Below are 14,464 nucleotides of genomic sequence, written 5' to 3'. Positions count from 1 at the left end.
TATTTTAAATTCTGAATATTAAATATAAATTAAAATTTATTATATACTAATTAATAATAATATAATAAGAAACGATGTAAACTCCTCGTAAACATTACATGGAGTTTACATCGAATGATTACGAGTGATTAACATCAAAATATTTACGAGGGTTTTACATCGAAAAGTTTACGAGTGATTTACAACAAAAGTATTTACGTGTGCTTTACATCGAAACAATTACGTGTGCTTTACGACGAAAGCTTACGTGTCGTTTATGACGAATCCTTTCCCTCCGCTTTACGAGGAATATATTTCGTCGTAAACGTAACGAGTCGTTTACGACGAAACCTCCGTTACGACGGACATTAACAACGAAACGTCTTTCGACGTTAATTCGTCGTAACACCCCGTTTACGACGAGTTTACAACGAATACTGCCCTAGTAAAAAATATGTTTTCTTGTAGTGAATATAATTATTTTTGTAGTGTTCAAATATGTGATCGATTAATAAAATTTTAAATAATATATTTACCTTTTTGTTAATTATATATATGTTATGAGCCTAAATTTATAGAATTGAAAATTTCTATATGTGAAATTAGGAAATATATTTAAAAACTAAAAGGATATATATAAAAGTTAACATGGTTATTTAAAAGACACATAACTTTAAAATTTGTAAAATTTCTAATGTTTAAAACCTTAAAATTTAAGAACGCGCCCCTAAATTGCAAGACACGCGCCCCTAAACGGCGACAAGAAAAGCGAAAACCCTAAGCAAGCTTCACGATTCAATCTCGACGTTCTCCGGCGTGAGTCGTCGCAAATAGGCCACTCCGGTAACCTTCCTCCTCCTCTCCATCATCCTCTCTCCGGATATCTTCATGGCGTCGGAGATTGACGCAGCTCCGGGTTCATCAATAACCTCTCCGTCTTCGTCACCAACCTCCCTGACTCTCCCTTCGATGTTGGCTCTGTCGTCGGCTACCTCACCGGCTCTGATGGACTTAACAAACGGTACCTCTCTGTCTCTGTCTTCATCGTCGTTGTTGTTGCGGACTTCGTCGGCTCCGATAAAGATGACCAACAAAACAACTCAACCTGAATCCGTGAGTCCTCCATTGACATCAGAAGCTGGAATTACTCAAGTTAGTGACGCTCCTCCTTCAGATTCACTTAACGACGTCAATCAACCAAACTCGGTTGCTCCGACGGCTCAGTTGCAGAGAACATCGTCACTTGAGTTTCAGAACACATCCACTCCCATGGTCAACAATACATCGCAAATGGTTCTTTCTCCTTCAAATCAGCTTCAGATATCAGCTCCTGAGAATGAAAATCCGACAACAATTTCTTTGGATATCGGAACTCAAGCTTCTGAAAAGTTTGTCCCTTCTTTAGGTTCATGGGCAAAACCTATTGTCTTCAAACCTCCGGCCACGCCTTCCGAACCATGTACTCCTCATGATTACGATCCGGCGATAGTTGGGAATCAGTTAGCCGCTCTCTGGCCGTCCTTAAATGACGAGATTTTAAATAAGAAACCAAAGAGTAAGTTCCCTACTCGAGCTGTCCAGCCTCCGATCGAGAAGCTTCCTCCTCCAGAACTAAAAGCCGATGGGAGTCTCCGCTTTCCGTAGGCTGCGAGATTAAATGCTCAGTCGAGGAACCTTTACCGTGCAGCCACTCCTACCTACCGTCTTGATGGCACACCTGAGGTATCTATTCCTTAAAAAGTGCTTAAGCTAGGTCCTGAAAATAAGGATGAGTACATCATTGGAAAGTTCCATAAGTGTTCTTTACCACCGGGGGGTCTTGTGCATGCTGTGGTCAATAGAATATGGGGAAGAAGTTGTAAGATCAGTTGTAAGAAGCTTGGTGATTCTTCCTTCTTGTTTCATATTCCGCATCAACCTACTCGTCATTGGGTTATTCAGAGAGGGGTGTGGCATATTGATGATTGCTTGCTATTTGTATTGCCATGGGTTCCCGAAGGATCCTTTAAGATCCCTGAAGTCTCCACGCTTCCGGTATGGGCCAATTTGAAGAATATACCAGACTGTTGCTATTCAAGACTAGGAATAAGTCATGTTGCCTCAGGACTTGGAGAACCTATCCTTACGCATAAACCTCGACTTGATCCTACTAGTATGGGCGAAGCAAAGGTTCTAGTGGAGATGGAGCTGGATAGAGACTTCCCGAAACTTATTGCACTGGATGATAAACAAGGTAATATTTTCTTTGTTAATGTAGAATACACATGGATTCCATCTATGTGTGAGAGGTGTGGAAACCTCGAACACAAGGCGAAGAGGTGTCTTCTACCATCTCCGACCGTCCAGGTTCCAGAAGATAACCATTCAGCAGGAGAACCTTGCTCGTCAGCTCCAAAAGATAACCATTCCGAGGTCCCTGTAGTGGATATTGATATAGTCCTACAACAAAAGGAAAATGCTAGTTCACCAGCTCAGACTTCTATTAAAGAGATAGAAGGTCTCCATTCCACACTTGAAACCATTCACTCATCGCCACCTACTTCTGTTCCTTCAGATACTACTGTCGACCACCTTGCTGCGGGAAGCACATTGATATCTTCTGCACCTTCTTCCTTACCCATTCAGCAGGAGAATCTTGCTGCTACACTTGGCCCCGTCAACACTTTATCCACATTAGTAGATCAACAATCTACTCCCATTACTACACTTATTATGGAGTCTTCTCCATCAAGCATTATCAACACTGAGGCTCGAAAAACTTTAGTTGTTGATCCTTTAACCACATCATCTAACGCTTGTGCTTTTGAGAGCCCCTCTCGTTTCACATTGTTAGGAGCTGTGGATGAAGTTGTGACAGAGCCTTCTAGCTCACTCAGCTTGACAAGAGGTGGAAGGGAAATAAAACTCCCAACCAAATACCAAGACTTGGATTGGAAGACAGTTAGAGGACGAGGAAAACGTGGTCGTCGCGGCCATGGATCCTATCACTTGCTCTTGTCTTTCATGTATTGTTGGTTACTCTAGTCTCTTTCTCTATGTTTTCATAGGAGGAGATTAAACCACTTTCATGCAAACTTTATCCAGCTATAAGACCTTCGTCTTATCTTGTAATGGTTCGTTTATATTTAATTTGAAAGTCTTTAGTCAAAAAAAAAAATCTTAAAATTTAAGGTTTTGAAACTACATTTGGAATAGACAAAATCTTAGAGGTTTTAAGATTATTTTTGCAGGTACTTTAATATATTAGTACACATAGCAAATAGCCCACGAAATTAAAGAAATTACGTGTGAATGTGTGATACTTGTGACTACACGTAATCATAATAGGTCATACTTATACAAATTAACTCACATGTTAGTCAACGGTGGTAGATTTACTTTTGGGTGATAGACGTACTTGGGTAGGAGCGTTCGGTGTCATTTTCGAATTTGTTTACGTTAATTTGGATTTTCGGGTATTTGGTATATTATGTTTATGAGTTCTATTTAATTTTATTAATTTTTGAATCGAGTTCGGTTCGGTTTCTTCCAAATTAATTTCAAATTGTGTTAACCTATGTTTAAAACCACTCAAATCTGAATTAAAAACTAAAGAGATTGACCAAAAGATATTCAAATAATTGATCAAAACTTGTCAAATTACTTAAATCAATTAAAAATATTCAAAATAACAAAAAAAAAATTGTATACAAACTACAAATCTGTAAAATACTCTAAAAAACTAAACTACTTGAAGATATGTAAAAAGTAATAATAAATTTAACTGATTTTTGAATATATTAAAATCCTAATTCGGTTCAGGTTGTACACAAACCTAAGAGTACATAAGTCTTAGACCTTGTTCCGATTTTCGTAACTGTTCAGATCGAATTCAAGTTTCTTTATAAACGTCCAAACCTAGATGTATTGGTCGAATAGTAAACTTATGCCGTATATGATTATTGATTGGTAGGTTTATTTTGTGTGATGATAGATTTTTGGTTAGTATTGGTAGAGTTGTTGTTGGAGGTGGATTTACATCTAACTCGAGGTCCATTAAACATTAAATTAGGCTCATATTGCTAGGAAGCCCTAGGCTACCTACTTTTTAGAAAGGATATCTCTTCTCCCATTTTACATATCAAACACTTCTTACAAAGAATTTATAGATTTAGATTTACTTGATCACTCTTGTAATACAATCTTTGATCTATAAATTCTTTTTGATGTTCATTTCTCATTTGATTGTTCAAGATTTCTCCTAAACCTCAAGAATCTAATCTTTTATTTTTAGATTCTTTTATTGTATTGATTCAACGAACATTTCAGCTTAAACACCATTTTTGGATCAAACAGTTGTCATCTTTAGATATGTAATGATGGTAAATTTATTTGTAATTAATGGTGGATTAGATTTACGTCATATATTTTGTTTTATTGGTGATAGACTTTCAGGTGGTTTGGATATGATAATATTTTGTTATAGTGAAATTTTATAGAAGAGTAGCAGTAAAATTATACAATCTTTTTAGTTTACGAAAACAAGCCATAACTGAACTTATTGGTCACTATGTAGTAGTTTTATAGTGGTAGACTTGTGTTGATGGTAGATTTTTTATAATACGTTTTCTAAAAATCTTTGGCTGACTATTTTTCTTCCTGACACTTTTCTATGCAGAATTGCAGAGAAGAGCAAGATCCATGGGTTCCCAGCAGGGTTGTGCACAACCGTAGGCATAGGTGGGCATATAACAGGAGGTGGGGACGGCACCTTGTTGAGAAAGTATGGTCTTGCTGCAGATAACGTTCTAGACGCAGTAATCGTTAATGCAGATGGTAAAGTATGTTCCGATTTTCGTAACTGTTCAGATCGAATTCAAGTTTCTTTATAAACGTCCAAACCTAGATGTATTGGTCGAATAGTAAACTTATGCCGTATATGATTATTGATTGGTAGGTTTATTTTGTGTGATGATAGATTTTTGGTTAGTATTGGTAGAGTTGTTGTTGGAGGTGGATTTACATCTAACTCGAGGTCCATTAAACATTAAATTAGGCTCATATTGCTAGGAAGCCCTAGGCTACCTACTTTTTAGAAAGGATATCTCTTCTCCCATTTTACATATCAAACACTTCTTACAAAGAATTTATAGATTTAGATTTACTTGATCACTCTTGTAATACAATCTTTGATCTATAAATTCTTTTTGATGTTCATTTCTCATTTGATTGTTCAAGATTTCTCCTAAACCTCAAGAATCTAATCTTTTATTTTTAGATTCTTTTATTGTATTGATTCAACGAACATTTCAGCTTAAACACCATTTTTGGATCAAACAGTTGTCATCTTTAGATATGTAATGATGGTAAATTTATTTGTAATTAATGGTGGATTAGATTTACGTCATATATTTTGTTTTATTGGTGATAGACTTTCAGGTGGTTTGGATATGATAATATTTTGTTATAGTGAAATTTTATAGAAGAGTAGCAGTAAAATTATACAATCTTTTTAGTTTACGAAAACAAGCCATAACTGAACTTATTGGTCACTATGTAGTAGTTTTATAGTGGTAGACTTGTGTTGATGGTAGATTTTTTATAATACGTTTTCTAAAAATCTTTGGCTGACTATTTTTCTTCCTGACACTTTTCTATGCAGAATTGCAGAGAAGAGCAAGATCCATGGGTTCCCAGCAGGGTTGTGCACAACCGTAGGCATAGGTGGGCATATAACAGGAGGTGGGGACGGCACCTTGTTGAGAAAGTATGGTCTTGCTGCAGATAACGTTCTAGACGCAGTAATCGTTAATGCAGATGGTAAATTACTTAACAGAGCTGCGATGGGAGAGGATTTGTTTTGGGCGATTAGAGGAGGCGGTGGAGGGACTTTTGGGGTAATTCTAGCATGGAAGGTCAAGCTTGTTCCCGTTCCTGAAACCCTAACCATGTTCACCGTTACTAAAACATTAGAACAAGACCCAGAAACCAAGATTCTTTCAAAGTGGCAAAGAATTGCCGACAAGCTCGTTGAAGAGCTCTTCTTACGAGTGATGTTCAGAGTTGCGGGGGACAAGACACTGACCTTAGAATACAAAGGTCAGTTTCTTGGCGAGAAAGGCACCTTGATGGAGGTTATGAAGAAGTATTTTCCGGAACTAGGGCTAACTCAAGAGGATTATATCGAAGTGAGCTGGATTGAATCCGTTCTTGCCAATGCTGGATTCCCAACAGATTCTCCTCTGGAAGTTTTGCTTGACCCCAAGTTGTCTCCGTATGTAAAAGTGTACTTCAAAGGAAAGTCAGATTTCGCTACAGAACCCATTCCGCCTTTTGGTCTCAAAGGAATGTTCAAGAAATTGGTTGAAGAAAACACATCATCTATGTTTATGATTCCCTACGGTGAAATTATGGCAAAGATTCCTGAATCTGAGACCCCATTTGCGCATAGAAAGGGAACCATCTTAAAGATTCATTATGCCACGATCTCGACGTCAGAGGACGGCATAAGTTTAACCAAACGAACGAAATGGATCAGAGAAATGTACAGTTACATGACACCATATGTCTCAAGCAATCCAAGGCTAGCATATGTGAATTATCGTGATCTAGACTTGGGAGCGAATACGAAAGACTCGAAAGCTAACTTCATAAAAGCTCAAACGTGGGGAGCCCAGTACTTCAAGAACAATTTCAACAGACTGGTGAAAATTAAAACAAAGGTTGACCCAGAGAACTTCTTCAGGCACGAGCAGAGTATCCCATCGCTACCCTTCTCGAAGAGGCTAAGTTCATGGTAACGACAACAATGTCAAAAATATGAATGAATTAGGATAAACCCGCCCTGAACAGATAAGCAAATAAAAAAAATATAATAATATTTTAAATCCTAATACAGGTATAAAAATATTAATTGATTCTATACTGAAAAATAATGTTAATCTTTACTATTTGTTTTTGTTGTTCTTATTACGGTTTGATAAATTAATAAGAAATTTTATTTTTCCATTAATGTAATTATTTTACGTTCTCAATGTTTGTTATACAAAAGTAAGTAAAATAAAATAACATTGGATTTGGATCTAAGATGTACACAAAAAGAAGAAAGCAGATGGTTATAATTATCTATACTATTAAAATAGAATCTCTTGTATGATTATGCCCTTAGTTGGTTAGATATTTACAATCACATGCCACTCATAAATTTTTGTTTAATACAATTAATTAATATTTCCTAAAATACTTTAACTCGATAAGGGAATATTCTTAAATAATGACTAATATAATAAATAGAATCAATTTAATACAATAAATAGAAAATCTCACACTTTCAAGTTTTACACATACAGTATACACAAACACATTTTATATTTCTTTTTATACCCATTTAAAATAGTAATAATGATTTATATACTATGGTATAATATAAATTTATAAGTTATAAAATAAAAGGTTTACAAAATAGACAAATCCCACTTTCAAAGCGCAGATCAAAATCTAGTCTCCTATTATTAAGTAAATACTAAAACATGAATTACCCTTGAATCACCTTTTGGTTGCACCATCTCCACTCTTTTTGGGTTCCATCAGTTCATCGACCATGAAGTTGTCGATAGGAGTCTGCTGAGTTGGATCTTGCAAGAAACAGCAAAAAAAAATGAATGTGAGGAAAAAAACAACTTTAGAAACAATCTTGAAGCACTTAAACATAAATCAAGGAAAGAATCATCCTTCCAATCAACATGGGCCAATGATCGAGTTCACATTGCCAACACCTTATTGACATCTACAAAAAATAATAGGACAAAAATCGGATAACACTTGTTTCACTAACAACGAAGTTTCTCACCTTTAGGGACATCCTTCCCAAGGTAATCAGATCCACCATCCTTGAGCTCAAGAGTATATAGAAATGGAAGCTCCATTCGGAACCATAACTGTAACCTTGACACCTTTCATGTATGGACATCGACCTATACCGTCATCACATATATATCCAGCAATCCTCATGAATATGAATTAAAATCAATCATTAACAAATTTAGGTGAAGGATCAATAAAAACAAATCCGTCGCAAGAATCATATAAACGTTATCAAGACCATGATGGATGATCGACGATCCATCATCTTCTCACGGTATGTATCCACACTATCTAAAGCCTAAAGGACATAATGTTGGTGTGTTTTCCAATCTTTATTAAGTGCATATATATTTTCCAATCTTTATTCGACCCTTAGTAATACAGTAATTTGTCGAATACTAAAGGTTGAGAAATTAACTCAACGTATCAAAGTCCACACTTTTGAAGATCTAAACAGTTGCAACTCACAGTATTAAAGTCCAGCCTTTTAAAATTTAAACGATTGCATTTTTTTTATTTACCACTTGACCTTTTGGCTTTATGTTTTCCTTTTCAATCACTTTTCTTTTCTAGCTGAGGCTCATCTTGTTGAGATGCACTGACAATCTGGTTCCTCTTAGACGTTTTGTCCAGAGAATAAACATGTGAATCCACACATGATAAAGTTACAAAGTCAGTATCTTTACTAAATCCTTGAAACATGAAAATTATTCAAACCTTATAGAACGTTCAGACTTAAAGTCCTCCAAAAATGAAGCTTTAAAGATTGGTTACAATAAAGACTAAACACTTAATCACAATCTACAAAATTCCATAAAGATGCATAATTGGAGGTATAAGAAAATATACTTTACAGAATATATGTAACCAATAAGATGGAACTTCTCACTCAGCTTTTTGGTGTGTCCCAGAAGAGTACGACATCAAACCATATCCATCACTCTGAACTTCACTGGAGAACGATCCTGCGCCACCAAATACTTGGCCACTACCAAAATTCAATCTTAAAGAAATCAAAACAGGTCTAAGAACAAACAATCGCAAACCACTACAGATAGATCTGGATGAAGAAGAAGAGAAGAACAAACCATTTGTGTCGAGGAACTGGAATCGTCTCTATCTAAGCATAATATGGACATTGAAGGTTGTTAATCAATGGACATTGAAGGTTGTTAATCATCTCTGTAGCGATTGTGTGGTGCTATTTGATCTCGGGAGAGACATTCCCGCTACAGACTTAGCCTTCTTCGCCGCCGGAGAGTTAGATTTTAGGTGTGTTTAACAAGAGAAGATGACGGTTCATGACGGAGAGGTAGGGAGATAGAGCCTTAGAAAGAGTGGATTTGGTGGAGTTACGTGAGGGAAGGAGGACACGGAAGCTGAAGCAGTCAGACATGCTTGATGCAATTGATGCTTTTGTCCCGAGAGAAAAGAGAGACCAAATGTTTATATACTGAGAATGAATTTTTGGAGTAATCACGAATGATGAGGATGATATTCAAAGGAAGAAGACTTTCGTTTTTATATTGCCTTTTTATAGGTGTAGAAACACCATCTCGAAGAGGGATACATAGCATTGAATAAGACTTTGTGCTTGATGTGCGTCTATGCAATTAAGAATTTCTTAATGGCGATGAATCAAGACACCATTGTTGCGGGAAATAATCAGAGCTTGGAGGATACGACGAACCCTAGAGAAGGATGTCTCCATCTTGTGAAAAATTAAAAGCGACTAAAGAGACAGTTTTTAATGGGCCAAAATGTTTTCTTTGAGCCCATTAGAAATCACATATCTATATATATACGCTTAACGATTGAAGCCCATCAGATTTCAGTGAAAATGATGTGATGCATTTTGTGAAACAGGACACGTGTCGACAACACATCTGTTGACTTTCTGACCTGGCGCGTTCAAAAGAGAGGAAACAGTATTATATATATATATATATATATATATATATATATATATAGATAGATGTTCTTTTGCAACTAGCATAAAAGCATAAAATAAAGTAAAAGAAATCAAACAATTTTTCTTCTTATTTCGTCACTTCAGTCAATGCTCAATGGCTACGATATGATATACCTCTTCTCTCCTCTCTTTTTTTCTCTCTCTACTCTCTTACTATAAATCTAAGAGCAAAGAACATCTTTAACGGAGACGCTTAATGGAGTGCCAAGTGGTGGGTCCCACCATAAGAGAGGAAGAAGATGTGCCAAAAACGCCAGATTAAGCGTCGAGTCTTCCACTGTTTCGCGGACCCCACTGACACGTGATGGCCTACGATTAGTTCATTTTTATTTTATTTTTATGTTTTTTAATCAGACAAAAAACCAAAAAAAAAATTAATGGGGTGCCAGGGTTAATGGTGCTCTAATATTTTACCCCATATATTCATTCATCAAAGTTTTTATTGTTTAATCGGCATGTACGAAATGAATGCACAGATCCGATGATGAGTTATTTAAAAGATACATATTGAATATCCAAAGCGATTACAAGGGAAAAAACGATGAAATCGTAAAGAGGTGATGAATTTGGCAAGAACGATAAAGATGTGCCTTAGTTGTTATGCCGACTTCTGTATATTTGTGAATCCCCTTCTTTTCATCTAGGTGCTCTGCTTTTATAGCTAGACTCTTTCCTTTTCCTCTTTAAATCATCTCTTTGACTGCCTTCTAGTTAATTGGGCCAAGTTCTGTTTACTTAATGAACCTTGTTCGAGGAATATAGTCTCTCCAACATTAAGTCCCTCCACTTCAATGTTAGAGAGGAACTTAATCTTGATGAATTTACAAGAGTAGATTCTAAGAGTAATAATAAAGAAATGGTGCGATAAAAGAAGAGGCACCAAGATTAGATCTACAAAATCTTAAAATGATGGCACGTTTCCCGCATTTCCAGGTACGATTAATTATTCTACTTCTCAGGGTAAACTGAGGTTTGGTTTAAGCGATTTGAAATTGATACGATTATTATAACCAGGATCTCAGTGGTTAACAGTAAACCCAGTCAGGTTCTTTTTAAACGCCGAGAAGGAAACTCGGCAGCATTTGGGAGACAAGCCCCTAGTTAATACTTTAGGTTTTCTATTCTTTAATTAACATTCATTGATGTAGCATTCAAATTTTTATTCTTTGATATCAGATTTGATGTTGAAATCTCAGCATTCAACTGTAGCTGCATATCTCGTTCATCTCATAGTGATCCATATTTAGAGCAGAAAGAGTCATAAGTTCTTCATCTTACACTGAGACCAATTTATCATCACCAAAAGCTTAATTCGTTGCTGCAATCTACTACAACTTTCTTATATTCTTCAGTGAAGAGTACCTCAAAGAAAAATTTGCAGTCTGACATAAACTTCACATCCAGAACAGGAATTAGGAAATCAAATGAAGAAATCGTAGGTTGAAAACTGAGAACAATATTCATTCCAAAGAAGAACCTAAAACTTCCACAATCAGTAGTCACATTTGGATATTTGACACCGTCTTTTCGTCTAAATCATCGTTACTAACGCTAATCTTGTCTCCCCATCAGCATATCCTCACGCAAATATCACCCAATTTTCAGAAAATCCATTAATCATTTCCTGAAAACTGTCTTCAATACATAATAGTAACTCCAAGTTTTTTTTTTCTGTGAAGAAGTTGGGCTCTCCAAGACAGATTTTGTATTTTTCAGGTCCTGGTGCAAATTGGCTTTTCTCACAGAAGCACTTCGTTTCTCTTGACTAGTACATCATGATCTTTCCATGTTTTCTCAGTTGCTGGAGTAGGTGAAGAGGAGCCGTCATTGGGGCGAAGCCAAGGCAATGACTATGGTGGCAAGTGCTCCCATAATTTTATTAGTATTAACAATATTGCATGTAAAAATTCACAGAAATCAGCTAGATGAGATGGTTTAATATTGTTGTGCACCCATTATGTCTCGTCTTCGTTCACTTTTTTGTCAATTATTGAATTTTTGCACCCACTAGAAATTAATTCTAGATTCGCCCCTGATTACAACATGTTTTGGTAGCTACGTATCATCACTAATATGATTCTTACAATCCTTAGAAAAATAATTGGCATATCTAAATATATATTATACTTTTATTAAATTAATTAATAATTATCAAAAAATGATTACTAGGGTACAAAATAATATTCTCTATTCTTTACTTAAGTAAAAGTTACGAAATTACCAAATATGAGTAACATATTACATATATATGACAATTATGATTATAAATAATAAATATTTGATAACAATTTTTGTATCATTCTTCCTTTTTGTTTAATTTTATATTATTAAAATAAATTAAACAATAACATTAATCATATAATTAAAAATTTTAATTTTTTCGTATATATTATATTTGAATCTTTTAAAATAACTATAAATTACTAAAAATGGTAAAAGTCCCACACTGAAAATTTTGATCAATGATTTAACATTTTTTGTTCAAACAAGACACAAATGATCATAAAATCGTATGAATATGAAGTTGCATTTAAGAGATATTCATATTATATATATATATATATATTTAATATCATTTATATTAATTTATATACCATATAAACATACATAAATATTTTAATTTCAAAATTTTCATTGAAAAATTACTGAGATCTTAATATTTTAATATTAAATTTGCATTGAAAAATTCACACATTAAATTTTTTGTTACAACAAATATACGAATGTTAATAAAATCGTATGAGTAGAAGTCTCAATAATAAATATTTATATTAATATATACTATATATCTATGTCAATATCACTGAAATTAATTATATACCATATAAAATAAATAAGATGATTTTTTTATTTATATATCAAAATATTATTATAAATAAACAAGAGATATTGATTTTGATTTATTTGTATACTCTAATATAGTTATATATATACTAACACAAAATAAATAATAATACATAAAAATGGTTATGAGCTAGCTAGCTAACATGTTACTTTTGCGCATTTTAATGGATGCAATCATGCAAAAGAGTCAAATTATAACATATTAATTAATAGAGATGTATGTAAGTTACCTTTGGGACCATACAGCCAACGTGTCGTCGCCTTGGCTACGGTCGGCGTACAAACCGCTAGCCCAAATCTCCGACTTGTTATAGGGGGTGATCCATACGCTGTAGCTGGTAAATGCTGCCCGAATTTGGGGGCAATCATCATGGGGTCAAAAGTGACAACACTAGAACATATGGAATTATGTTATGGGGTCAAAAGTAATATTTTCTATTAGAACAGAATAACTATATAGAACTAACTTCATTTAACGTTTGATTTACGGGAAACGTCATTGAATTAAATTATTGTTAGAGATTTTTAAAAGTACTTCAGTCATTACTTATATATTAGACAGTTTATTTAAAAATGCATAATCACACATGAAATAATTATACTATTATAATAATACGCATTAGGTTTAGATATTACATATTTTATCATAAAAATGTTATAAATATGTTGACTCTTATTATTTGAATAACTAAAAAAATTAGTATTAATTATTAAATTATTATAACTAAATATTAATTAAATTTTAGTTTTAGTTTAAAATAAAGAATCTTTAATATTTATAAGAAATTACATTAATTTAATTTAAAATAAATTAGCTAACCCATATTGTTATAGCGGGTTGAAACTAGTAAACTACACAATACATTTATAAGAAAATAAAAGAATCAACATATCTTAAATGTTTACATCCCTAAATATTATTATTTTAAAACAATTAAATATGAGAAAATCACAAATTTTGTTAAGAAAATAATTCCGCATTATTGAAGGACACCTCTGAATCTAATTCTTTTTAGAGTTGGAACCTTCAATTTTTTTATCACATACATTATATGTTTACCTATAATTTAATGTTCCATATTTAAATAATGGAAAATCATTTTTTTAAATGTTTGATAATAAATACATGAAAATATATTGATTTTTCTCTATTAAAAAAAGAAGTACACAAGGAAAATAACCTCAATTTTGCGTAGGGGTGGACAAAAAATCCAAACCGAACCGATCCAAACCGAACCGAAGTTAAACCGATCCAAACCAAACCGTGCTCTTTACATAACCCAATTGGTTCATGTTTTACTCAACCCGAATGGTTTGGTTTGGTTTGGGTTCAAACCGACCAAACCGAACCAAACCGAACCAAACCAATAATCCAATATATATATTAACATATTGTAAATTTTAGTTAAAGTTTCGTTTTCCATTTTTTCTTAACTTCTATATATTTTAAAAAAAATCCAAATATGATTCAAATAATCCTAATACCTAAATATTGTACTGAAAACAAAACCTAAAAACTATAAGCATCTAAATCATAGCCATCTCGTTTCGTTCATCTTCTCCAATTTTCCTTCTCTAAATTATGTAATAAAGTTATTATAGGATCAATAAAAACAAAAAGGTAGATGCAAATAGTCTTTTAGTTAATAGGTTTTGGAATGCTTACAAGTCTTTGTTACGCTAATTGGATTACAAATAGTCTGATTTTTGATTATTATGTATTTCTTCCTTTGACGTGGTTAAGAGTTTTGTCATCGAGCTTTAAATTGTTTTTTGTTTCATAGATTTTTAAAGAACCAAACTAAATCTAAACCAAACCGAACCAAA

The 14,464-nt window shown here is 33.9% G+C and overlaps 2 protein-coding genes across 2 annotated transcripts in view; one reads left to right on the top strand and one right to left on the bottom strand.

The window, feature by feature from the left end:
- The window catches only part of LOC106302957 (inactive tetrahydrocannabinolic acid synthase-like), a 12,272-nt gene extending 5,514 nt beyond the window's left edge, over positions 1-6,758 (top strand). The window contains exons 2-3 of the mRNA XM_013739352.1: positions 4,637-4,794; positions 5,629-6,758. Coding sequence (XP_013594806.1) covers positions 4,637-4,794; positions 5,629-6,758 — 1,288 coding nt within the window. The remainder of the gene's footprint in view (positions 1-4,636; positions 4,795-5,628) is intronic.
- Positions 6,759-8,706: 1,948 nt separating this feature from the next.
- Positions 8,707-14,464, bottom strand: part of LOC106302956 — a 7,030-nt gene continuing 1,272 nt past the window's right edge. Inside the window, exons 2-3 of the mRNA XM_013739350.1 lie at positions 8,910-8,941; positions 8,707-8,809 (exon numbers count right to left, since the gene is read on the bottom strand). Coding sequence (XP_013594804.1) covers positions 8,707-8,809; positions 8,910-8,941 — 135 coding nt within the window. The remainder of the gene's footprint in view (positions 8,810-8,909; positions 8,942-14,464) is intronic.

Source organism: Brassica oleracea, chromosome C7, assembly GCF_000695525.1.
Source record: "Brassica oleracea var. oleracea cultivar TO1000 chromosome C7, BOL, whole genome shotgun sequence".
NCBI classification, from domain to species: domain Eukaryota; kingdom Viridiplantae; phylum Streptophyta; class Magnoliopsida; order Brassicales; family Brassicaceae; genus Brassica; species Brassica oleracea.
Note: the sequence above shows the minus strand (reverse complement) of the source record. Positions and strands in the feature narration are given on the sequence as shown.